This window comes from Balaenoptera physalus (assembly GCF_965194825.1).
Source record: "Balaenoptera physalus genome assembly, chromosome: 13".
Taxonomy (NCBI): Eukaryota; Metazoa; Chordata; class Mammalia; order Artiodactyla; family Balaenopteridae; genus Balaenoptera; species Balaenoptera physalus.
Genome location: NC_138892.1, coordinates 105,010,804 through 105,036,986, shown reverse-complemented (window position 1 = coordinate 105,036,986; position 26,183 = coordinate 105,010,804). Strand labels below are relative to the sequence as shown.

The window sequence follows — 26,183 nt, the reverse complement described above, 5'->3', positions numbered from 1 at the left end:
GCTGTCTTATTTGGGATTTCTATTTGCAGACCTTGAAGAAGGTAATTTAAGACTTTGTCTTCTTGGTAAAAAAAGACAAAACCCATTTTTCTCCGATTTAGTCTGAGAGGTAGGGTGGTGGAAAAAATACAGAAGGAGAAAAAAGGAAGCCCTATAAAAAAAGTGTAAAAAGCGGTGCTAGATGGGGTCGGCCAGGCGACTGGACCGGGAGCTATTACATGGTCACTGTGCACAAGGTCCTGACGAGGGACCCTCTGGGCCACTGGGGCCATTGGTAAACTGACCGTTTGTTTGGGGCCCAGCCCCTCCTGGCTGCATTCTCTTCTCCCTTTGCCTGGCCCTCCCCTCCCAGCCGGGGCCCACTGGACTCATGCACCAGAACCTTCTCTAGACCTGCAAACCAAGGGGTCAGGACCCTCTAAAGGAAACTGTATTTTTAAAAGAGTTCAGGCAGATGACAGGATTTAACAAAAGAAACATATTTCTAATGGTAAAGTTTCGGCCCTGAGGGGTAGAGAAGACAGAAGCCCCCGGTGCTGTGGAATGTCAGGGTCAGCAAAAACCTCTGGACTCACTTAATCCAACCTTCTGCAGAAGGAATGAGAAAATTAATACATGCCTGAGTTAAGACTCATTTTCAAATGACCTCTCTCAAGTCACATGGCTAATGGTTTCCTAACCCCCTGTTCTGTGCTCCTTACATAGGACCCTACCATACGTGGGGCCCTACGCTTGGGCTGGCAGAGGCCCCCGAGGAAGTGTCAGAACCAGCTTGGAGCCAGATGCCTGGATGTGAAACCTAGCCTTGTCATTTCCCAGCTGTGTGACCTTGGGCAAGTTACTTAATGTCTCTGTGCAGCTAACACTTACTGAGCACTTATTACGTGCCAAGCCCAGGATTAAGTGCTTTACACAGGTGATCTTGTTCCAGCTTCCCAACAGCCCTATGAAGTAGGGTTATTCCCATTCCTTTTGCAAGATAAGGAAACTGAAGCTCGACAGGTTAAATAACCTGTCCAAGTCACAGAGCAAGTAAGTGGCAAAGCCCGAACAGAACGAGGAGCTTCTGACTCAGCCCAAGCTCTTACCCACCATGCAGTGCTCTCAGGACCAGAGCTGCCAGGGAAGGGAGCAAGGAGGACCGAGGTTGCTGACTTCCTTTAATACCTGTTCTCCCCTCTAGATTAGGACAGGAATCCCCCATTTTAGTTGGGTACTTGGCCCCCTGGAGCAGACGACACTTCCCAGCCTCTCTTCCTACTGGGTACAGCCAGGATTAACTGCTCGCAAAAGGCACGGAAGCAGAAGCAGTGTATGCAACTTAAGGTATCATCTTTGGGTGTATGTTTCGTGTGCGTTTGAGAAGGTGAATCCAGTCACTGTAGGGGGCAGAGTTCTATGGGCGTCAATCAGGTTAAATTTGGTAACTGCACTTTTCACAGCGACATCCTCGCTGATTTCATGTCTGCTTGTTCTACTGCCTATATTGAAAAAAAAGTATATCAGACTCCCACTAGGACCATGAATTTGTATATCCGTCCTTTAACTCTGTTCATTTTTTTCTTTTAAAAAAATTTTTATTGAAATACAGTTGATTTACAATGTTGCGTTAGTTTCAGGTGTACAGCTAAGTGATTCAGTTATATATTCTTTTTCAGATTCTTTTCCATTACAGGCTATTACAAGATATGGAGTATAGTTCCCTGTGCTATACTGTTGGTTAACTCTGTTCATTTTTGCTGCATGTATTTTGCAGCTATTTTAGGTAGTACATATAGATTTGGAGTTGTGATATCATCCTGGTGGATCTCTTTATCATTAGTAAATGTCATTCTTTATCTCTAATAATCAGAAATATCCTTAAAGTGAGGAGAGGCATGTCTCTCTGCACCCCTTTCTTCTTCTAGTTGGTTGGAATGCTGATGTAATGGCTGGAGCTCGAGCAGCCATTTTGAGGCATGAGCTGGAAAGCATGATTTGAAAAGTATAGAGCAATGAGTTCAAAGAGCCTGGATCTCAGATGATTTTGGAGTTGCCGCACCATCCATGGGTTGCTCACCTCCAGGCTTAGTTTATATGAGAGAACAAAAAAACTTGTAGCTTCTTTAAGGTACATGGTTGAATATTCTATTACCCATAGCTAACTTCACCCTGACATGGTAGATGGAGTGGTGGGTACAAAGGTTTGCCAGAGCATGCGAGCAGGGGCACTGAGGATGCGGCAGTAAGACGGGTGGTGATGTTGGGCAGTGGCCACCAAGCTCTTTTAACTGTACACTCCATCACTAAAATGTTTTGAGCACACCCCATAAATATGTATATTTATAAATTTTATTCATGTACTATTATAGATCTATGTGGTAAACATCATCAAAGCTTAATTTTGCTTTTTTTTTTTTAAGATGAAAATAATTAGGAAGAGGAATTCTAAGTAGATAGTCTGTCTCCACTTTGGGGCCAACTGATGCAGGTTTTAAAATGGAGGGGTGAGAAGTGTACAGGTAGGGAGGGGTCAGATCACGAGCAGCTAAGCCCCAGAACTTGGACTCAAGTCCTAAAGTGATGAGGACCACAGGAGAGCATGCAGCGAGGCAGTCCCTTGATGAGACCTGCATTTCAGAAAGAGTTCCCTGGCAGGGGCAGAACGGGGCTGGGGCCAACTGGGTGCTTGGGGACCAGTTAAGCAGTTGGTACAGTTGGTGCGGATGTCCAAGAAAGAGACAGTGGGGTCTGAACCAGGCCCGGGCAGCGGGATGGAGAGCAGGGGACAGACACGGACAGGCAGGCCACGTGTACAGCTAGGAGGAGGAGCGGGAAAGACCTCCTCAGCCTTGGGGAGACTGACGTGCATGGGAGCGGCCCGGAGGAGAACAGACGAGTGCGGGGTCGGCCACAGCACCACGTGCTGCCGAGATAGCCAATCACAGAACGCGGCAGGGCTCACCTTTCCCAGAGCAGCATCTGCGGAGGTGGACTCGGGTCAGGAGTCGGGGTTGGGGGGGCGGGGCTGGAGACCCAAGGTAGCTATTTTCAAATGAGAAGGCGAGGGAAGCAGCTAGAAGGCCTAGTTGAGGTTGAGAAGTGTCTTTGCGTTGTAAAGAAGGGAGATTTGCATGCTCATTTCACTGGGAAAGATTCCCAGCCACCACTAAACCCTCCTGCCTAGTGACTGGGGATGGGTGGATGGGCTGAAGGGGGGGAGGAGAAGAGCCCGTTTCTCCCAAGTGGTTCCAGATGGGGCCTGGCAGGCAGCCGTCCTAATGTATTCTCCTCCCCTGGCCCTTCTTTCACCCCAGCTTTCCTCAGCCCTTCCTTGTGATTACGAGCATCTCATCAGGGGAGGGGTGGAGGGGGTGGCGGTAGGAGGGAGGGAATGGCCACAGCAGCCCCTGGAGAGGGGAAGGCAAACCCAAGCTGCCTGACTGGCCTTATCTCCCCCCCACCCACATCTCCCCCACCAAGGGACCGGAGGAACCAGGGCTTCAGATCATCCTCCAGGACCATTTTCCCCGAGCTCTGAGGAGTGTCATGAGCCCCATTTCAGCCAAGGACGTCTCTTCTTTGGCCTTGTAACTGGCCTGCTGCCCCCCCCCGCCCCTCCCCGGGCCCGCCCCTGAATCTGGAACCTCAGCCCCTTGTTGCTTCCCCAGGTGCTCTGGGCTCAGCAGGATCCCACCCTACCTGGAGGCGGCCATCCCACCTTGCGTGCCGGACCCCGCTGCCCACTGACCGCAGCAGTTTGTTTGGTCCTTATTAGTACCTTTTTTTGCTGTGAACAGGCTGACTGATTGACTTTGGACACTTCCTGGCTCCGTCCCTTCACTGTCTCCCGGGCTCGGGCAAGCAGCTCCCCTCCCCTGGGTGTCTGCTTTCCCATCCGTGGGGCGGGGCAGCCGTTCTCAGGAGCATCAGAATCTGGAGGGCTGGTTGGCACGGGCAGCTCAGCCCAGGGTGTCCGATTCATTAGGACTGGGGTGGGACCCTGGAGAACAGACTCCCGGGCAGGATAACCAGCTATCCGATTTGCCCAGGACTGAGGGATTTCTCAGAATGCTGGACTTTCAGGGCTGAACCGGGACCACCCTGGGTGAAGTAGGGGGGTGGTCACCCGACTCCCAGATGCTGCCACTGGTCTGGGGACCACACTCCGAGTCAGTGTTCTCCGAAGCCCCTTTCAGTTCTCCAAGTCCATGGCCTGCACAGTGTAATTACCCTTTGCATCTGAACAGACGTAACTGAGCGGGTGGGGCGGAGCCCCAGGGTGGGTGCATCCTCTCACACAAAGTCCACATTTAGGACGCAGATTTCCCGGACAGCCTCAGGGCGCCGGGTCTCCAGGTCAAGGCTCTGACTGCAGAACAAAGCTGGGATTCAGGGAGAGCCAGCAGGCCTGGGGGCCTGTGCTGTAGGACATCTCAGAAAGGCTGCCTCAAATGCCTTGATGGTGAAGCGATGGATCTGGGGACCGCGTCAGGCCGGATATGTAAAATTATGGGCCCTGAGACCTGGGGGTCACCGTCTCTTCTACGACTTGTCGCCACCCCACTCCGCCCCAGAGAGAATGAGTCTCAAAGTGCAGAGAAGATGAGGGACACATAGGCAGAACCCCGTTGGCTGGCCGGATGTGCCAAAGTCCCGGTGGGCAGGGCAGGGCTCAGCCAGAGGGAGAGACCAGAGCAGAGTGGACCACGCTGGGCGCTGGGTGAGGGCAGCAGAGGGCAGGTGGGTGCCTGGGACCTGAGTGTATAGATGCGAGGCTCTGCCGGCCCCTGGGCCAGCTGCATCCTTCGCTCATTCAACAGACACGCATCGAATCCCCACGGTGTGCCAGGAGCTGTACTTAGAACCCCTGGAGTGCGCCCTTAAGGAGCTGACAGCAGCCATGGGGGTGGTGGGCAGGCACACACATAACCTCCGGACCCTGCCAGTGGCCCAGAGGAAGTGGCACATGGATCCTGCCAGATTGCGACGGGGGCGGAGCGGGGGGCATTAAACCTGGTCCTTGAGGACAGGCAGGGTTTCTGCGTGGGGAGGCTGCTCAGCCAGAGGGGAGAGCACGAGCAGAGGCTGGACACTGTGGCTGCAGAAAAGCCTAGAAAGTCAGGTCAGGGGTCAATCCTGTTGGCTGCACTCGGTGTGACTTTTCCCTCCCCACACGCTCTCTACTCTTGGGCTCTCACCAACCTCTTATTCTCTGCCTGCTCCCATTAGCACAAGCTCAGGTTGCGGGTGCCCTGCCTCTTCGTTCCCTAAGGGCGGACTGCCCCATACTCGGGGGTGGAGTGGGGAGCTTGGTGTTTCTAAAATAAAAACAAAGCCAGTATATTTGCTGTGGAAAAGCCAGCTCCACCCTCCCCCTCAGTTAAATAAGTGCCACTTTCCTCCTCTGGGTTCTCGGTCAACAAGAGGCCAGGCCTGTGTGATGGTCAAAGAGGTGGAAAGGAAAAAACAGCCTAAGTGGTTTAACGTGTGACTGAATTTAGGCTTCAAATGAACCCTGGTTGCGATCCCCGCATGTGTGGCCCTTCTTTGCCCTCTTGCCCCTCTGTTTAATTTCCACGTGCCTGAGACCCTATTCCTGGTGGGTGGAGAGTCCCTCTGCAGGGGTCAGAGAAGTGAGGCTTCCTCGGGCCTCTGAATGGGACAGCTGAAGGGGAAGCATGCCTGGCTCGGCCCCTTTGAGAACCGAGGAAGCCGGGCTCTGGGGGTGGGGTCGGGGTGACACACTGGGGCCAAAGTCACACTGCAGATTAGAGGCAGGACAGGAAGCTGGCCTCCTGTCTCCATGGCCACCAACAGGATTTTGATTGGCTGATGTCATCATCATCATATCAACATTTGCTAAATGCTAACTAGGTGGTAGGCACTGAACTAAGTGCTGTATGTGCATTAATTGATTTAATACTGAAAACGACCCCACGGGAAGATTATTACCCCTTTTACAGGAGAGGAAACCGAGGCACAGAACTAGAAAGTGGAGAGAGATGTGAGAGTGGGAGCACATGTTCTCTTGTCTCTGGGCAGTTCTAGTTTTGGCCTCTTGTAACTGCTTCCAGCTCGGTGGCCTCTGGTTGAAGCTGAATGAGGGGGCCTTCCCTGGGCAGAGACCCCAGCCAGGGGCTGCAGGAGGCGGCGGGGCCAGTGTTCTCTGACCTTGGCAGGATCCTGGGTCGGAAGTGCCATGGCGGCCGTCACCACCAAGATACCAAATGCTTGGGGACCCTCTGGGGGGACCATGCCTTTCTCCCTGGTCCTCCATCTCCTTGACCTCGAGGCCAAGGTCAGCTGCTAGCGCTACAGTGAGACAGGGGCTGGTCTGGGGGCTCTGGGTGACCACTGGCTTGCTCTGTTACATCATCGTATTTATTGTGTGCAGGTAAGGGATGCAGGTAACTTTTCTGGACCAAGCTTAGGTTCAACTGCTAACTACAGTGTCATGTGGATGGTGCTGGAGGTGAAACTTGAATTAAAACCCCAGCACCAAGAACTCTTAGTCTTTATCCCCAGAGACACATGTTTTCCTAAGTACGGGACTATTTTTTGCTTCATTTGCAGGTGCCAACGTGCGTCCAGTGAATTAGTCAGGGCTGTGCTCAGAACCTGAGGCAGGTGGTTTCGCTGCCTTCTGACTCTCTACATTTGTACATACACAGAGTCTTTGGAGGTTCTGCCTGTAGGCGAGTATCACCCTCTGCTGTTTTTCCTGGGTCCTTTTTAAAAAAAATCTCAGTCTGACCCATGAAATGAGGGCTTCCCCAGTGCTTATGGCAAGAATGAGCAAACAAACAGAAACAGTTCTGGTCAGTGGGTCAGAAGATCCTGGTGTGAATACCAGCTGTCACCTACAGCAGCGTGACCCTAGGCAAGTCACAGGACCTCTGGGCCTCAGCTTCCTCCTTTGTGAAATGGAGCTGATGCGGGTCCAACTTTGCCTCCCTTGCAGGTTGGTTGTGAGGATCAATGGGCTGAAGAATTTGCAAGAACTGTGTGTATTGGTTTTTACAGCCTCAGTGCCATGCCAGGGTAAAGGCTTTATTACAACCAACCCCCAAGAGGTCCTTGAATGAAGAACAAGGTGTGGGTAACTCTATAGAATACATCAGCCAGAGGCCATGTATCCGATCGTTGGGGATACAGTCTCAAGGCCTCTGTATCTAAGCCCACTTGCCTACTAGTGGTCTCCACTTAGATGGCCATGACAGGAGACCTTGTCCCCAGGTGACCAGGAAGAACTCAACTGCAGAAGATCAAGACCTTACTTTAACAAAGTAGATTGGTTCAGACAGGACAGTCATTTTAAAAGAAGGGCGGATACAAATATTAATAATATTTAACTAAGGCTAATCTTGAGATTCGCCTCAAAATCATGAGACCCTATCAACTAACCAGTCGTGGAAGAAGGCAAGGTAAGAATGATAAAGAATTATGCTCTCTATAGAATTACAGGGAAATCAATTAGAGATTTTACATCAGAAGGCAACTGAGAGCTGAAGGGGACCTCTACCAAGGGTTATCCTAGAAATAGTGCAGTTGACACCATGTAGGTGTCTATTTACCATGTTTAAGTATAAAACTGTAAAATATATATTTGGACATTATTTTTCCTAGTCTTCTCTTTCTTTTTATCATTCATCAATACCTCCCTTTCTAAGTTCTGTTTCACCCAAATGTGTCTCTAAAATGCACTTTTTGTATAACCTTCTGCTAGATGGGTTGGTCTAAGTTTCATTTGAAAGTCTTCTAAACTCTCCTACATTGGTCATCTGAAATTTTCCAGTTTGTACTGGCATTTCACTTGAAAGTGTGGCAAAAATCATTTTTTTCTATACCTTTTTCTTAAAAGGTAGATATAGTTGAATGTTATCACTCATTTGTTGTATTTTAGTGTGAATTTGTTAAATCGGATGATTTCCTATTTTTCTAAATTTTTAATATTGAAGTTTAATAAATATATAGTAAAGCGCAGAGATCTTAAGTGTATAGCTTGATGATCTTTTTCAAAGTGAATACATGCATTTAAGGCTATGTATTCCCCCTGAGTACTGCTTTGGCTGCTTTCTGCACATTTTAATTTGTCATATTTTCACTATTCATTTCAAAGTATTTTCTAATCCTCACTGCAGTTTCTTTTTTGATCCAAGATTATATGTATGTTGCTTGATTTTTCAAACATTTGGAGAATGTTTTAGTTGTGTTTTTCTTGTTGATTTCTGGCTTATTCTACTGTGGCTGGAGAATATGCTCTGTATAATTTCAGTCCTTTGAAATTTGTTGAGACTTGCTTTATGGCCCAGAAAATCGTTTCTTTCAGTGAATGTTCCATGTGCATTGAAAAGAGTGTATACTCTCCAGTTTTGTTAATTATGTCATTAAAACATATATTCCTACTGAAAAAAAAAGAAGGGGAAAAAAGGCAAGGGTTTTGGTGAACATTAAGCACCTCATCTCAGTTCTCAACACGGCAAGATGCTGTGAAAGAAGCATCTTCTGTGGGGGAGGGGAGGGGCTCCAGGGGAGGGCTGCTGCCTGGGGGGCTGTGGGTGGGGCTCCATGGGACAGCATGGCTAGGCCTCTGCCATCAAAGCGGGGCTAATGAGGTCATTAAGCCCAGAGAGTGAAGGATGTCGCCCGACCCATTCCCTCCCTTCTCATAACCCCTCAGCCCCTATGCAGGATTTAAGGAGGACCGGGCTTGGCATCCAGAGACCTGGGTTCTTGTCCCATTTCTGTTTTCTAAGTTGCTCTGTGACTTTGGGCCTCGGTTTTTCTCGTCTATAAAACTGCAGTGACTCTATCTCCCTTACTGAGACGGGTAAAGTTGCAACTCCATCGCAGGACTTACTGCTGGCACATAATTTCTGCATCACCTGAGGCTGCATGTGTATGATCGTGTGCCTACAAATAACAAGGGCCAATACTTATTGATCATGTACCACGTGTCAGGTATGGTCCTAAGCCCTTTGGAAGGGTCCCCTCTTTTAATTCTCCTAGTAACCCCATGAGCAGACATGAGCATCACCCCACGTGACAGATGAGGAAAGGGAGACAAAGGTTATAGAGCCTGCCCGGGCCAGGCTGTCAGTAAGGAGGGGGTGGGATTCAGAGTCATGCAGACTGGCTTCAAAGTGGACTCTTCTCGGGGGAGACCACATGCTCCACTTTGCCCACCCAATGCCAGTTTCCCTGGACAGTCCCGGTTCACACCTATTGTCTTGGCATGATTATTTGCAGTGCCCTTTTCACTTAAAAAAATATCCCGGTTTGGATGTTCATTCAGTCCTGGCTCTTCACCACTACCTTAAATCGGGTGTCAACAATATTCAATTATTTCTCGAGCACCTGACTCTTTCTGCCCCCATCCCCTCCACACACTATAGGTTTCTCCAACCCACACGCTCTGACACCCAGGGTCACCAACCCTACTGAGAAGCGTAAGGTGCTTCCCTTAACCACAGCATTTGCTAAGATCTGAGCTCAGCCTGTATCCTGAGCATGCCCCTCGGCACCTGACCTGAGGGTGTCACGGGATAGGGAAGGAATGAATGAATGGATGAACATATGCACCAAAGAGCCACGTGAAAGCCCCTGCACGCTCTAAGAGTTATAGAAATATTTCTCACAAGTTCCCCAGGACACCTGGGTCAAAGGTGATGAAAAGGAGAGAAGCAAAACTTACACCATCCTTTCTACGGCCTGACGCACGCGAGTGTGGAGGACGTTTTGCGTGGATGGCTCAGCACAGGCTCAGCACCTCCCAACAGGCCTCCTGGGACGTCCTGCCCAAGCCACCCATGGATCTTCTCTGTCCTCTCCACGCCACCCTCTTCTTCCCCTCATCTTTCAAGGCCAGCCCCAAGTGAGAAACACAGACCTATGTCCCTGGTACATCAAAGTAGAAAAACCCTTCTGAAAATAATACAAATGAGGCACAAATGGGACCAGGACAGTTCCACTGGGGGCAAACACCTGGACGTACAGGTGCTCCCTAGAGAAGTCCGACCTCAGAAGAAACCACAGGCTTTGAAAATGAACGAGCATCAGCCCCTTCTCCGACCCCCATGTGCCCTCTTTTCCCTGTGCTGGCTCCAGCCCTTAGAGATGGCTCTCCAGCTGAGGCTGGGAAAGCCCACAGCCCCCTAAGGGCCGCCCCAGTTCGGATCTCAGGGCCGAAAACCACACTGGCTTCCTCCCCCTCCTCCTGCAGAACGCTCAGCATCGCGGTGGCGTGTGCACGCGCTGGGTCTGAAAGCAGCTCATTAAATAAACAAATGCCAGATCCGAGGGAGGCAGGTCACTCTGCTCTGCACCAGAAACGTATGCTTTCCTACTCATGGAGACAAGATGTTTGAGAGCAGAGAGAAGCCATCTCCAGCCCCAGCGCCTCACCCAGATTCTGGCCAGCAGTCCAAACACCCCAGCCCCCTGTCACTTCGGCCAGTGAATAGCGGTGGGCCCCTCATTGGGGTCAGGTCTTTAACTGTCTCAACGGCTCAGCGAAGCTGGTGCTATCACCGCTATTTTATAAACAAGGAGGCTGAGGCTCCCCTGGCACACCGAAAAATCAGGTCCTGGCGTCAGGGAAGTCAAGGTCAAGTCCCCTCAGGTCTGAGCTTTCCGTAGGCTCTGAGGGGAGGAGAGAAGTCACCTCCATCCAGAGTTGACTTCCCTGTCCAAGTTTGGTCCTCGGGGCATGGACACACCTCCCGAGAAGCCTTGCATAGCAAGGATGGAGGTTCAGAGGTGGCCCATTCAGGGCGAGCTCAGGATCTGTAAGGCCAGGAGAAGTGGCAGCAGGAAGTCCCCAGAGCCCAGGCTGTTGGGACTCAGAGGAGGGTGGGACGTGGGGGTGAGACATAGACAGGGCCTCACCCAGCTTCCAGGGGAGCCGCACACATCAGAGTCCCCATGAACGGCTGCCCTGGGACTGAGCAGGTGTGCACGGTCTGTGCAGGTGTGCACGGCTGCTCACTTAACAAGCTGCTTACCTGCCTTCTCTCTCTCCCTTCCAGTAAACCAGCATCCTTACCACCCAGCCTTCCCTGCCAAGCCTGGGTGCCCTCCTTCTCAAGGGACCAGCTGGGTGAAATCCTGACTTTTACTGGAAGTTGCCAAGCAGGGACCGAGCAGCACAATATACAGTGGGTGGGCAGGTGGGGTGGGTATCTCAGGGTTGGGCTGCCCAAGCCCCGTGAGGGTGGGCAGTGAGGGTGGGAAGACATTTGGGGGCTGGTACACCTGACAACTCCCCACCCATGGATCCTTTTAAACATACAAACTAAACTGTGACCTGTAGGTAGATAACCTCCCCTTTTTCTAGAGGAGGAGAGGTGCATTGAAACTTACTTTAGTTTGATTCACCAGGTAGTCAGGACGGCTAGTGTTTGACCAAAACCTGTCCTCCCCTCCTTCCATTATAATGGAGTCGGAGCTGGGTACGTGACCACCTAACCAGGGGCTACATTTCCCAGCCGTCTAAGTGGCTGTATCTGGCTGTGTAGTAGTTTTTGACAAAGGAACGTGAGTAGAAATGCTACTTCCAAGCCTGAGCCTTAAAATATTGCCCCTGCCCATCTCCACAATCTTCCCCCCTCCCAAGAGCTGGGCCACAGATGTGCCTGAAACCCAGTTCCAACCAGGCAGACAAGGACAGCCCCTCAGAGCAATGGTTCTCTAACTGTAGAGTCTATTAGAATCCCCTGGAAGGCTTTGACACACACAGGTTTCTGGGCCCACCCCCAGGGCCCCACCCCGGTCATTTGCTTTTCCAACAAGCTTCCAGGGGATGCTGATTCTGCTGGTCTGGGGGCCACACACTGCACCTGGGGACGGTCGAGAAAGAAGACGGCAGGATCCTAGATCCCTGCAGGACCGCGTGGAGCAGGACAGCCTGCCTACCCTGGACCGTTCCAAGACAGAAAAACACATTTTGTTCTTTAAGCCACTGTCCTGTCAGGTGTCTGATACAGCCATTCAGCCTTGCCTCTAACTGAATTGTTATCTCTAGGGGTCACAGTCTTCTCTGTATGACATCCCACTGAGAAAGAAGAAAAAAATTCCGCTCCAAGTACACCTCTAGAAGCAGCAAATTCTTCCTTGATCAGACACACACAGAGCCAGGATGCAATCTCAGGTGTACGATTCCCAAACTAGACCAAATCACCATGCATACTCTCTCCCAGGTCTCCCACGTTCCCCTGAATCAAATGATCGCCAGATCCCCTTCTCTTCACCACCAAGGTCTGAAGCCTCACGTCCTCATCCAGTCCTTCGGCAGCCACCACAGTCTGCACGGGTGGACCGGGCTAGGGGAGCAGCGGAGGCTGACGGTGAGATGTGAGACCCTAAACCCACCAAGGAAAATCACCGCCGCTCTGAACAGAGACCGCAGGGTTTTAATTCTGATACACTGGGTCTCAAAAGTACCTCTAAAGAGAACAATGCACTGCTGTCAGATGTACTTACTGCTCCCACTAAAACCAGCTTAATTATAGTGAAGAACACAGCCTATAATTTTTCCCACACTCAGAGATGGATCTATATTATAATTTCCCCGATCTTCTGGAATGAATGGATTACGCTTTCCACCGAGAAAGAGCTGCTCTTTTCATCACCCACCTGGAGACACATGCGTGAGGCCCTGTGCAGGGCCGGGGGGCTGCTTGGCCGTGACCCCCAGGGAAGGCTGGCGCTCAGCACGAGGGGGATTTGGTTGGGGAAAGCATGTGTCCTGGACCCCAGGCGAGGGACAGGCGCCAAGGGCTGTCCTCCCTTTCCGTGATTCGCAAAGAGAGTGATGCTAGGAATGTCCGCTAATGGACACGGTGTGGTGTTTACAGAGGCATCGGCAGACGGGGGAGGGCAGGGCCCAGGGGATCTAATTCAGGGTGTCCCTTGCTATGCACCAGCACTTTGGGCAGGTCACTGCCCCTCTGTGTGCCTCAGTGTCTTTATCTGCACAATGAGGGCGCTGGTGTTCTACCAGGACATTCTTTTAAGTAAATTTTCTGGTAGAACCTCAACATATAAAACAGATAAACTGCAGCTTCTCTGGCAGAAGGAGTGTGTTAAGCCCCCTTCCCCCATTCAAGCTCACTTGATCATTGTCTCCCCTCCTCCTAAAGCCCGAACCACAAAGAAACCCACTCTAGTGCCCTCTGAGAAGATGCAGGCGTGAGCTTCTTTATTCTTTAACTCCATAGCCATCCTGCACTGTCCATGGTCAGATGAGCCAGGGGAGAGCTGGGGGGGGGGTGGTGGTGGTGGTTCTAAATCCCAGGAATCTATATCATAGACCCAGAAGATATTTTTAGAACTGAAAGTGACCTCCGAGATCATCTGAGAGGTCTTTCACTTGATAGATGGTTCGGCGTGTGATGGTCCCCGTTGGCCTCAACCCCACCCTACTTTTTCTCTTTCTCTTTTTATTGTGGCAAAATACACATAACATAAACTTGACCACTGTCACCGTCCTAGGTCACTCGCACAGATATATAATAAGGCCAGTGGGTGAGTGGTTCTCGGCAGGACGGAGAGGTTGGTGCTCTTACCATCCCCAGCCCACAGACAAGGAAACTCACTCGAGGGCACGCGAGCCAGCCTGAGATACAAGTCCACCCCCTCACCCACTCCCCGTGCCGCTTCCCCATCTCCCAGACAGCGTGGCAGGTCGTCCTGCCCAGGCTGCTGTGCCGGCCCCCCAGGAGCACGGCCTCGTTTGGGTTCACTAGGTGGGCTGCTCTCCAGTTTTGGCCGTGGCGTCAGGCTTCGCTGACTCGTGCCCGGCTCCCAGCTGATGGTGAGAGCATCTCTGCCAGGAGGCTTCTGCTCTGCTCTGCTCTGTGCCCGCGGCGTGGGCCTGGGGACCCCGGGTCAGGAGGACTGGCCCCTTCTCTCCCCGCAAGGCGGCTCCCAGTGCATCTGACTCACGCTGTCCAGGCCCTGGACGCAGCCAGGGAGCCTGAGCCTGGGCTGGGTCTTTGGAAGCTGCACTGGAACCTTGGGGGCTGAGGCCATGTGACCAGGGCCGGGCAAAAAGGCTGCCAACCACACACAGGGCAGGAGGAGGCGGTGGCCAGAGATGCCAGCCAGGCGGTTCTGCTCCAGCCCCTCTGGCGCAGGGTTAGGCTGGAAGCATCGGAAGCAGGTCTTCCTATCACTCCGCCATCCACCCATCGGTGGTCCAGCCGACACCCGGGTGCTAGTGCCTTGTAGAAATCATAGAAGGTCAGAAGGGCTGGGTGAACGTGACCCTGAGAGTGGAGGGAATCCCCCCACATCCACAGCCCCCCAGTGAGCCTGGCAGAAGCGGGGGACACTCTGGGCCCGTGGGCCTCCCAAGCTTGGATTCAGGGCTCACACTGGAGCTGGAGGAACTGGGGGCGATGCTGTTCTTAACGACCAGGTTGCGCTTCCTCCGTTGTGGGTGCCGAGCAGGGAAGGGGGTAAGACACGCCCCTCATAGTCTAGAGCAGGGGTCCTCAACCCCCCGGGGCCGCGGCCTGTTAGGAAGTGGGCCGCACAGCAGGAGGTGAGCGGCGGGCAGGCAAGCGAGTGAAGTGTCACCTGCCGCTCCCCACCGCTCGCATCACCGCCTGAGCCATCCACCAGCCCCCCCGACCCCCACCCCGGCCGCGGAAAAAGTGCCTTCCATGAAACCGGTCCCTGGTGCCAAAAAGGTTGGGGACCACCAGTCTAGATGGTGCAGGAAACAATCGGGGCCCATTAACAATGGTCCCAGTTCTGACTCAACAAGGATTCACTGCCAGGCTTGACTCGGGGACCCAAGTCCCCGGACACGGACGCCCTGACGACACTGCTCCCCCCGCCCCCAGCACGGTTCTCTGATGTTTGGTTTGGGCTGTCACAAACACGGAGGGAAAATTAACGTCACCCTTGCCAGCTGTGTGACCCTTGGGTAGGTCACCCAAGTACCTGAGCCAGTCTCCCCCTCCGCCCTCCAGGGGTAAGAGGGTGCGGACCCCCGAGAGAGTGACCGTGAAGGCCAGGAAGTGTGGGTGAAGCGCAGCTTGCCCCTCCGCCCCATCACACCGGCAGCAGCAGTGCCTCCATCGAGGGGACGATCGATGGCAGCTGGAAGGCTTTGTGGCTCTAAGGGACTAGCCAGGCTGCAGGGGGGGTGCTCTGGTGGGCAGGAGGGGCCCTGTAGAAGCCTATACCATGGTGCACGTGACTTGGGCTTGCGGACGTTCACAACCTGCTCCTGGGAGTCAGAAAGGCACAGACACTCCTTTCCAGGCATCGGGAAATTAAAAAAAAAAAAAAAGCCCAAATGACACAAAAACTCATCTCTGTTCCCAGAGATGAGGATTGGTACAATTTCTCATTTGCTTTCAAAACAGTGCCTGTCTTGTCTCTGGAGCAGGACACCATGGCTGAGAAGTAAGCCTGAAAGACCATTCCTTCCAAGGAGCTGTAACGTGGAGGCCCCTGAAACTGTATGGAAAAATGTTGCCATTTACGTGCTGGGGTCCCATAGGTTTTAGCACATCCCCAAAGGGGTTTATGACTTTGCTCCACAAAAAGGTTAAGAGTCCTTTCTTGGGTAGGTACAGATAAGACCCGGACTACAAACTCCTACGGGAAGGGCTGTGTCTTAGACACAGGCTCAAAGACCCCGTGGGCCCCAGGGATGCAGCAGAGGCCAAGCTGGGGAGGAAGCCAGGTGTCCCGGGTACCCAGACCCCGCTGCAGCTTGCTTTCTGCCAGAGCACACGGACGGTGGATCTATGTGCGTGTGTGTGCAAGGCTGCGGGAAAGGACGCTCATGCACCCAATTCTAAACTCCAATTTTCACTTTGGGTCTTGGATGTAAATCTGCTAGGTCTTAAGTCCAGGAGATGATGTAATTTATCAAAGAGAGTTTGGAAGCTGCTCAGCTCCCTGATAAATAAACCATGTTTCTTCAACCCGGGTCTGTGAAAACATATTTTCTACGGACTCAGAAACCTCCCCCCATCTTGGAAAGTATTAGAATCTTCCCCCTGCAGGAGAGCCAAGCATAGAGAAACTTGTCTTTTTAGAGATACTTGACCTTTCTGGGCAAGGAAATAATGTACTCACGTGGCAACTAACCAGCAACCCCCGCACTGTTACCCTAATTCTTTCCAAAAAAGAACTGTAGTTCCATGAGTTCCAGAGGGAGGATGTTATAGAAACGGACTTGGCATCAGAACACCCTAGCTATTGCCCACATTGGCTCCCTAATCGGGTACCAGTTACATCATCACCAGGCGCATCACTACCCATTGTTCCCAAGGTTTGGAAAGCTGCCTGCATGTCCCAGGTCTAGAAGGTGGAGAAGAGACTTAGACATCAGTTCACCCTCACGTGTTGGCCAGGGAGGCCCAGAGGGTGGAGGCCATTTCTCCACTCTCGCCAGGTAAGACTGGGAAGAGCTGGGAATCAAACCCATCTCTCTGGTCCTCAGTCCTAGTTTGGGGGTTGGGGGGAGCTGCAGACTCACAGCGCTGCCCCACGGTCATGACCTCTGAGCTCTTGCTGCCTCTGGTCATAACCAAGCCCACCAGTACCAGGACATCAGGAGCTAAGGCGCGTATAGTGCTCTGGAGACGCGAGAACTCTAAAAGGAGGCCTTGTTACTACTGATAGCGATGATAGTATGCAATATGTAAAATCTGTCTATCAGTTTAGCTGCTAATTTTCCAAATGAGGAAGGAAGAATTTAAGAACCCAGCCAGCTCTGTGGGGAGCAACTGCATTTTTGACAACCCAGATGGAATCTTTATCTCTGGATGCTCATGTGCCTCCGGTCCTTGAATTCTTTCTAAGATGGCACATCAGCAATCCAGCCTTTGGGTGGGCTCACACCCTTCCAAGGACACCCAGGACACTGGGCAAGGCTTGGGAGAACTGGGAATAATTGCTTTACATGTTCATAGGCTCACCAGCTTAGATTTATTGAAATGCCACATAATGCCTGATAGTGGGCAAGCTTCCCGTTCACTTACGCCGATCCTGAGGCCAGACATCCCCGGGTTTGTTAGCTGCGGGATTTGGGGAAAGTCTTTAACCTCTCTGTGCCTCAACATTCCCAACTATAAAATGGGGATAACAGCACTGTGATGATTGTAGGAGATAATGTATGTTAAAACCTCACACAGTGCCTGGCACATAGCAGGACATCAGTAGGTTCTAATCCCTATGACATTTCTATAAATGCCCCATGTGCTACATTGTTGGAGGGCCAGCAGTTGCGGCGAAGTACCCTGGGGGGATCTGTCTTCCCTTGAGGGAGTGGTTGGGAGACCAGAATTCACCCTCAGTTATGAGGTGACGGTCAGCAATACAGCCTTCCGACTTCCCAGGCACGTATAATGTTTATTTAAATGATTTCAAGATAGCTCAGAAGTGTGCTTAAATCCCTGCATTTACCAAATGGCTACCTTCTATAAGTTAATGTACTAAAAGACAAACATATATGTAGTAATGAAAAATAGAGCCCAAAGCTAAAATTGCTATTCATGATATTTGTTAAGGATAACATGATTGTTGTAGGTGGTAGTGTTATTCTAGTCCCAAGTTCTGCCTCCTGCAACCATTTCACCTCCCAGGGCCTTGGTTGTGTATAAAATAACAACTACAGTTATGTCCAGCCTTGAAAGAACCTTCGAGGCCTCGCTATCCCCTCCTGCTGGCTTCCTCCTGTCTTGCCTTCTCCACCTAACCATCTCTGACATTCGCCTGCAAACAGGAAGGTTTAGGTTTGAAAGGCCAAGCCTAAGAGCAGTGGTCTCAAACTTGAGGTGCATCAGAATCCCCTGGAGGGCTGGTTAAAACACAGTTTGCTCCCCGCCACCCCCCCAAGAGTTCCTGAGTTGGCAGGTCAGGTGGGGTCCAGAATTTTGCATTTCTAACCAGCTGGGGGATGTTGACACTGCAGGTCGCAGGCCTCGCTTTGAGAATTACTGCCTTAGGGCAGTGCTTTTCAACCTTAGCTGCACTAGGACACCCTCCCCACCTCTCCCGCCAAGGAATGTAAAAAATCCCCATTCCCAGGCTGCACCCCAGGTGAACTCGGTCGGGATCTCAGAGGGGAGCAGCCCAGAGACCCTGGTTCAGAGGCTAAGCTTCCCTCCAGCCGCGGTGCCCACATCCAGAGCCCTGGGTACACTGAGCTGTCCATGACCACAGCCTGGGGCTGATGGCTACGGCCCAGCAAACCGTTTTTGCACGGGACCAGCTCAAATGTTTCAGGCTTTGCGGGCCTCTGGCCTCTGCTGTATGTTCTTCTTTGTTTTTTGTTTGTTTCGGCCCTTTAAAAAGGTAAAAATCATCCTCAGCTTGCAGGTCATCCAAAAACAGTTTGCAGAGCCCTGGAGAACAGCCCGTTATGCAACTATTAAATCTAATGATGCAAACAGCGACTCGCAATCAGCATTAATCATACAGTAAATTAAAACCAAGGTAGAAGGCAGACCGATTCAAAGGAACTAAAGGTATGATGTAAACATGGTTTCTCCCACTAATCTTTTACTTGTTACCATCACTGTTTTTTTCTAACCCAGTTTTCCTTTCTACATTAAAAAGGGCGGGGGGGTGGTAGAGGCAGGACAGGAATAAAGACGCAGATGTAGAGGATGGACTTGAGGACACGGGGAGGGGGAAGGGTAAGCTGGGATGAAGTGAGAGAGTGGCATGGACATATATACACTACCAAATGTAAAATAGATAGCTAGTGGGAAGCAGCCGCATAGCACGGGGAGATCAGCTCGGTGCTTTGTGACCACCTAGAGGGGTGGGATAGGGAGGGTGGGATGGAGACGCAAGAGGGAGGGGATATGGGGATATATGTATATGTATAGCTGATTCACTTTGTTATACAGCAGCAACTAACACACCATTGTAAAGCAATGATACTCCAAAAAGGATGTTAAAAAAAGGGTGGGGGGGCGGGTGGGCTTCCTTCCACCCTCCTCCAGCTCACGGTACCAGTACCTGCTTCCTAGAGCTTGCTTGGAACTTTCGGTTTCCAGCAACTTAAAAACCCTCAGCGACGTGCTCAGAGCTGTCAGAAAGTGCTAACTGCCTTCTTCGTATTTCATTCTCTCCCGGGGCTCCTAGTCCTAACTTCCTGTCTCACCCTCTCTGCCCACAGACAGAGGAGTTTCTTTCTTCTGGAATAAAATTCCTGGCTTCCCTAAGCCTCTGTGTGTGCAAAACACACTCCAAACTGTGGAGTCACGTGGCACCTGCACGTGGCCCCTTCTCCCCCTCCCCCTCCTTTCCAACCCTGAGAGCACTGGGTCCCTGGTCACCAGGCCACTCCCTCCTCTGTCCCAACCTATCTGCTCAGTTTTGGCATAAAAAGAATCGTACCCGGAGCAGCTGGTGAGCTTCTCTAAACGGGCCTCAGAACTCCTAGAGGCTTTGTGCTTTCCAATCTGTTCCAGACCTCAGACGAAATGGACAACACCCACCTCTACTCCTTTCCTTTGTTCTTTTCTTCTGAGCCTTTAAAAACCCCTAGAACCTGTTAGTGAATGACCTAAGCTGACTTTTTAAAAATGTAAATGATTTAAAGCAGAAGGGTGGAGGCCTGGAAAGGAAACAGCAGCCTCCAGCATTTTCCAAAGATATAAATCACAAACAGGGATCCGAGAGCACTTAACCAGCCCACTTGTTTAAAGGATTAGTTCTGCCCTAACTGGGCCACCATCCAGAACTGTGACCCACATGAGGGTTCCTCGCTGGCTTCCTGGGCCAGAAACAAGTATAGCCTCACAGGGCCCCGTGCCTGCTTTAATGCTCGGCTGTTTCATCTCAGAATTCTTAACAATTTATCTTTGAACTTGTGTTTTGTAAGTGAAGTCTCACGGGACGGTGGGCATGAATGTGAGCTGGGGAGATACACACAGTATATGGACCCACTTCTTTGATGCTGCATTTGACCTGCTGTTCCTGATGCCCCAGGAGCACAGAATCCCAGGGCATCCTTGATGCACAGGGTTCAGAAAGCCTCAGAGAGAGTACAGGTAAGGAGTCACGTCCACGACAGGGCTGCCCGGGAGGCCAGGCCCCCTGCTGGAACCAGAGCTTGATTCAAAGCCGACAGAAAGCTGTGCAGTCTGAGAAACACCAACAACCAAGGGCCATCCTGTGATAGCCTGTCTTTCCCGATTTCTGCTACCGCCTGCATTACTCACCCACTTACACTGAAAATGGTGACACAGGAGGAAAGGAAGGACAGCCTTTTCCTTTTCCTTTCTGTCCCTCCTTTACCACTAGGCCAAAGGTGGTGTGTGTTGATGGAATGTGTGTGTATCAAGAAGTGAAACAAAAACACCTGAGTTAGTTTCGTGCCCCATTTCTACTGTCCTGGTAGGAACAAAATACATGTGCACATACGAGCTGTGAAATAGGAATCGTGCCATTTTGGTGATTCAACATATGAGTTAAATGCTCATCTATTTACATCTAAAACAGGCGTTGCACAATATAAAGGCGAATGTAAAATTCATGCAAATCATTCAAAATTTTAATTTTTCTTTACTTACAATGTCATTAAAAAGCAAGTAAAAAAAAACACGTCATGACAAGTCAATAAAGAGGCCATGGAAGAAAGGAAAAAGCTTTGTATTTTAGTACCTATCGGCACTTTTTCCTGCTTTTTGAGTTAAGGGCCTGCGGGTAGGGATTTCTCCTTGAGGCACAGTCTTAGGCATGGCTGAGGAGTGCTTCTGCAATATCCACCCAGTGGACATTTACTGAACTCCTACTGTTCGCCCAGCTTTGTGCTGGTTGCCAGGAAAAGAAAGTCAATTTCCATCCTCCAGTAGCGGTGAGGAATATCATTCTGAAACCTGGGTATGGGACACTGTTTTCCAAATGTCAGAACCCTCGTACGTGTCTAGTAAAGGGGCTTCTGAGAGGGAAATCTCTTTACGATATTTCAAGAAACTTGGGCTTTTACCTGTCAAAAATGCTTCAGAGTTCAGCTACCACTCTACCTGGGCAACCAGGATAGGTAATGCTTTTTTATTAAAATTTTGCAATCGGTTCCAGACCTCAGGCAAACTGACACAAACTGATTCACTGAGAGTGAATCCCTATCGGTTTTGTGGCTTTGAATAATTTTTTCAGATGGAGAAACAAATTTTCATTTATGTTGAAATTTGGCTGATAAAAAACTTTCAAAACATGGGGTCCGTGTTTAAAAACAAGAGGAAGAATCCACAGGTCAGGACAAGGGTGAGAACCACTTCGGGCTACTTCTCCCCCCCCCTCCCCCCACCCCCGCCAACACACACATTACCATTGGAGAGGGTTTGAGTACCCTACTCGTGATCTCAGCAGATCAGGGACCCAGCGGAGCAACTTCCCGTAACATTTCCTGAACCTCTGTAACATCCTCCAGTCTTGAATTCTTGGTATTTGACAGCAAAGCTCCTTAAGCCTTTAAGAAGGGCCATGTGCGTAGCCCCCGAGGAGGGGGGCAGTGAGCTTGGATGGGAGAAGTTCTGGAATACAGCCAGCTCCTCTCACAGCCAGGTGGGGAGGGGAATGGCCCAGTTGGAAGGGCACCCAGGGGAGGTAAGGCGCGGGGCTGGCCTGGGGGGGGGAACCTCGGGGACCTGAAGCCAGGCTATGACCTAGAGACCATCTCCTCCGCTTACAGAGCAGGAAAGGTCACGGAAGGCGCTCAGGAGAAGGCAGAGTCCAGATTCCAGGCTGGACAGCTGACCGCCCCGGGCTCTCTGCCCCCCGGCACTTTCCCGATCCTTCTCTGAGCTCCAGCTGTGGCCTGGGTGAGACCCCCTCCCCGCCCCCCGCTGCAGTCTGCACTCAGCTGTTCTCGCCTCTCCTCTGGGGAGTAAGTTTCATCTCCTTCACAACTGGATGCTCGGAGGTCAGGGCTGGGTCTTTATTATTCTCAGGCCTGGAGGACTAAGGCTCTGGCAGGCACACAGGGAACGTGAGAATATTGACCACCCCCTGAACCCCTCTTCCCCCTCTACCACCTCTATTGGCTCTGCCCTCTGCCTGTGCCCTCTTGGAAGGTTAAACCTTCTGGACCCAGGAACGCACAAGAGTCAGCCCAGCAGGGACGTGTACAAGAAGCAAGGTCAACGGTCAGAGGACTTAGCAGAGGGCTCTGTCCTGCACTCAGTCCCTTCTGTCCACTTCTCCCGTCCCTCTCCTCAACCAGCCACCTACAACAATCCCACACACAACCCAACCTCCTTCCCCGTGCTTGGGTGAACTACTGATGCCCAGCCCTTGGGGTTTAGCAAAGGTGGTGATGAACTGTATTCTGTGCCCCAAACCTGGGCACAGCACCGGACAGGCGAGTCACCCCGCCATACACAAATGAATTTACAAGAAGCGACAAAGGAGGGATGTTTTCCGTGGCTGCTTAAATACAGGGCATGGCACGCCATCCACCTCGCTCTCCGGGCTCAGGAATCACTCAGAGAGAAGCGCGTCCTCCACTACCAACTACTTGAGAAAAACCAGGCTGAGCAAGCTACTGGGGAGAGACATGTCCATCTGGGCAGTCTGCCTGGGACACACCCAAAGGAGAATGATGGCAGACGGGAACCCCACACAGGCAGCTCTCCAGTATCAGCGTGTGTCCTATCCGCTCTGTGATGTCCACTGTTTCCTCCTGGTCCAGAACCCCGCATACCCCTTGATGCAGAGTCCTCTTCACATTAATCTTGACCCAAAGCTCAGGAAGTTAAACCAGTTGCAAAAGAGCAACCATATCATGAATTCCACGGCCAAGCAGTGATGCCTGATGGGATGACAGCTCTGCGTGTCTGAACCACAGCCTTTGGTCCTCCCCGAGGGCTGAGTGTGCGTTACTCCCCGTCCCAGTACCGTTATTTCAACTTGGAGCTGAAAAGGCCCCATTGTCTTCGGATGCAATGGTTTTCTGGTTTTATTTTAATGGGAGGGCCCTTTCTTCAAGGGAAGTCCTACCTGGAAGCCAGCCTGTAACTCAGATCGGTCCCGAGCTGGGGTGTGCAGAGCCCAGGGCCCTGCCTATGGGCCCGCTCCCCCCTCACAAGCTCCCAGGAGCACAATGTGAGAGACACGCATCCATCTCTCTTATGGATTTACTCACTCACTCTCTGACACAGCTTCTCCGGAGCACCTACTAGGTTCCAGGTGCGGTGAGCCAGCAGGTAACAGGATACAGGAGGCCCCTCCTCGGCAAAGCTCTCAGTGTGGCTGGATGCAGCTGAGGGAGGTTCAGATGGCGCGGCAAGTGCTAGGAAGGAAACAGATCAGCGCAATGTGACTGAGGCCGGGAGGTGGCCACTTTGGATAGAGGGTCACTTCCTCTCTGAGGACGTGAAATGTGAGCTGAGACCAGAACTATAATCTGGAAAGAGGCTGATTTTGACCAACAAGGAAACAGACACAGAGAGGTGAAGGGACTTTCCCCAGGTCACACAGTGGGTAGGAAGCCGAGCTGCACTGAACCTGGGTTTGAGGGCTCTTTACTAAGCAGCTACTATGGGCCAAGAAGCCTTGGTGACAGGTGACATCCAGGGGTGACAAACCACAACCACATCCCGGTGTCTGGGGCTGTGAGGACTCTTGACACCCTCCCTGCCCTCCTCGGCAGGTACAGCGTTGGTCCTAGAGGATGCCCTGTGACCAGAAGATGGAACCCTGAGGCTGGTGACGAGGGACGGAGAGCTCCCTCCTCTGCCATCTCCCTGGCCAGAACTGTGGAAGGTGCCCTGACTGCTTCTGGTGGTGACAAGCAGAGAAAAGCCAGCCGGTGGGTGTGAAGGTCCCAGCCCACCCGGAGGAGGGTCTCTGCACAGCTGAGCTGCTCCAGGGCTATGATTTGAGGACCTGCCAAGCCGGCTGTCTTGTGCTCTGGAAGCATCCACACCAAAGGGACAGCACCAGGCAGGCCTGCGAATACCTCACACTCCAAGGGATCGAGGCCCGGCGCCGGGCAGACACTCCTACCTCTGGAATATTCTAGGGAGCGGCGTGAAGACAGCTCCTGCTGCAGCCCACAAACCTGGCCCCCGAGGCATTCCCCAGAGCCCAATCGGCACGCCCGTGGGCCTGGCCTTCACCCTTTGTCCCTGGAGCCTCCCCGCTATCAAAGCACTTTGCTTAGCTAACCTGAGCCTCCAGACACCTCCCGAGGCGGGCAGGACAGCAGTCATTAGTCCCATTTTGCACACGAAGCAACTGAGTCCCAGGGGGACAGGCGCAGGGAACACGCTACTGCCGTGGTGACCCTCCACCAAGTTCTGGTTCAAACCCAGGTCTCCAACTCCACCTCTAATCCAGCTGCCCACAGCTAACCACAGACCACCCGCTCCGGCCGAATACCACCCAGGTCTCTCCCCACACGTCCACCTACCCCAGGCCCTACAGTGCACTTGGGGTTTTTCCAGGAGCTCCCTTTTCTCTCCACGCCACCCTGCCCCACAGCGGGTGCCCACGTGCTGAGACGGCCAGCACTCACCCCCGCACCCTCGGCAACTGAGACCCAGCTTGAGATGCCCTCCTGAGCCCCTTTCATATTTCCAGCCAAGTCATGTATGTGAACGTACAGCTGGTGAAAACAATACACCTAGAAGCTTCCACACCTCCTGTCCTTCCATACCAAGCCAGCCAGCCGCAGGCAAAGGCACAGGCAGGAAACACAGGTGACAGGGCCTGCAGAGCCGGGTTCCCCCAAATGCACAGATGCGCCCGTGAAACTTGTGGACCACCCTGCCCGGCAGACGGACCCACCGAGAACGATCCTGTGCCCGCACAGGAGACACGCCAGCTGCCAACACTGGACAAGCCCTTGCCGGGGGTACGGAACCAAGGACTGTACTCATTCTAGTTAGGATGGCTCTGGGCCTGTCACCTCGGGGCCCGTGCATAAGAGCCACCAGAAGTCCGGGTGGACAAAGAGAATGACGTGTGGAGGAGGGACAGACGCGCACTGAGGTCCCGAGCTCCCTCCCGAGACACTAAGTGCAGACGGGCAGTCTCGGGAGGACGGGTGGGAACACGGCAGCCAGCGGTGCGTGCTCGCCCCATCCTGCCCCCATCCTCCCGGGAGTCGGCTGCCCGGGCCCGCCGGGCCGCGCTCGGCCACGCAGCTCCCAGCCCCTCCCGCGGGAGTCCCGAGCGGCCGCCGGGCCCCCTCCCGCGCCCCCGCCCGCACTCACCGGTCGCGGGCTCCGCAACGAGGGCCGCCGGCGCCAGGGCGGGGCTGCAGGGCCAGCGGGCGAGGACCGCAGCCGCGCTCAGCCCCGCGCTCGCTCTGCACTTCCTGCGGCCGCGCCCCGCCTCCTGAGCGCCCACCCCCGGCCCCTCCAATGCCCGGGCTCCTTCTCCCGCCGCCCCGCCGGCCGCCCGTCTTTGTTTGGGGTTGGCCTTTCTCCCGTTCGGAGCGCACGAAGCGAATCCAGTCCGAGTCAGGGCAGCTGTGCGGTGGCCCGGGGTCCCTGCGAGGAGGGAGGATGGATGGGTGGATGGGTGGATGGGTGGATGGGTGGATGGATGGATGGATGGATGGAAGTCGGGCGGCTTGCAGACACCCTACCCGGGCCTCCCGGAGGTCTCCCTGTCCCCCAAGTCGGCCCCTAGTGGGGCGTGAAACCCCGCAGGGTACTGGGGGAAGCTGGCCGTGGGAGTGTGTGGGCACTCTAAGGACCAGCCCGTGTGATCACAAAGAGCCTCCCCTTCCTCCCCGCTTCCCCCCAGACCCACGTACACAAGGAAGACCCCATCGCAGCCCTGCCCCCCTGAGAGTCCTGTGGGCCGTCCGTCAGCTTTCCATTTCCTGGGCTCTGGGAGTCAAGGTCTCCTCCCGGACTGGAGAAAAAAGCAAGAGTCGACACAGCCCATCTGTCCTGCCCTGGCCCAGAGCAGGGGCAAAGTTGCCTGAACTGGATCCAACCGGTGGGGCCTGATGGTTACCGTTACTTCCCAAAGCAGCAAAGGCCTGAGCTTACCCGACCGTGGTCTTTTCAAATTTGAGCACAGAGAGCGCCGTTACCCATTTACCAGGCTGCTGGACCAGGGAAGCCAATGGGGGCGGGGAGCTGACAGCCATCCTCCCCGCACCCCGGGCTGTGAAAGGGGGGCAGAGGGGAGGTGGGATGGGGGCCTCTGAGGGAGGTGATGGCAATAGTCCCTGGGGAGGAAGCACTGAAATGGGGGGTGAC

The 26,183-nt window shown here is 52.8% G+C and overlaps 1 protein-coding gene across 6 annotated transcripts in view; it reads right to left on the bottom strand.

Annotated features, from left to right (window-relative positions):
• TSPAN11 (tetraspanin 11) overlaps positions 1-25,961 on the bottom strand; it is a 63,080-nt gene extending 37,119 nt beyond the window's left edge. Inside the window, exons 1-3 of one of the 6 annotated variants that reach the window (XM_082421120.1) lie at positions 25,730-25,961; positions 25,182-25,460; positions 23,108-23,254 (exon numbers count right to left, since the gene is read on the bottom strand). In XM_082421120.1, the coding sequence (XP_082277246.1) occupies positions 23,108-23,254; positions 25,182-25,460; positions 25,730-25,745 (442 nt within the window). In that variant the 5' untranslated portion in view covers positions 25,746-25,961. Of the gene's footprint in view, positions 1-23,107; positions 23,255-25,181; positions 25,461-25,729 lie in introns of those variants that run through there. The other 5 variants (XM_082421121.1, XM_082421119.1, XM_082421122.1 and 2 more) reach the window with 5 other exon arrangements.
• Between the last annotated feature and the right edge of the window lie 222 nt (positions 25,962-26,183).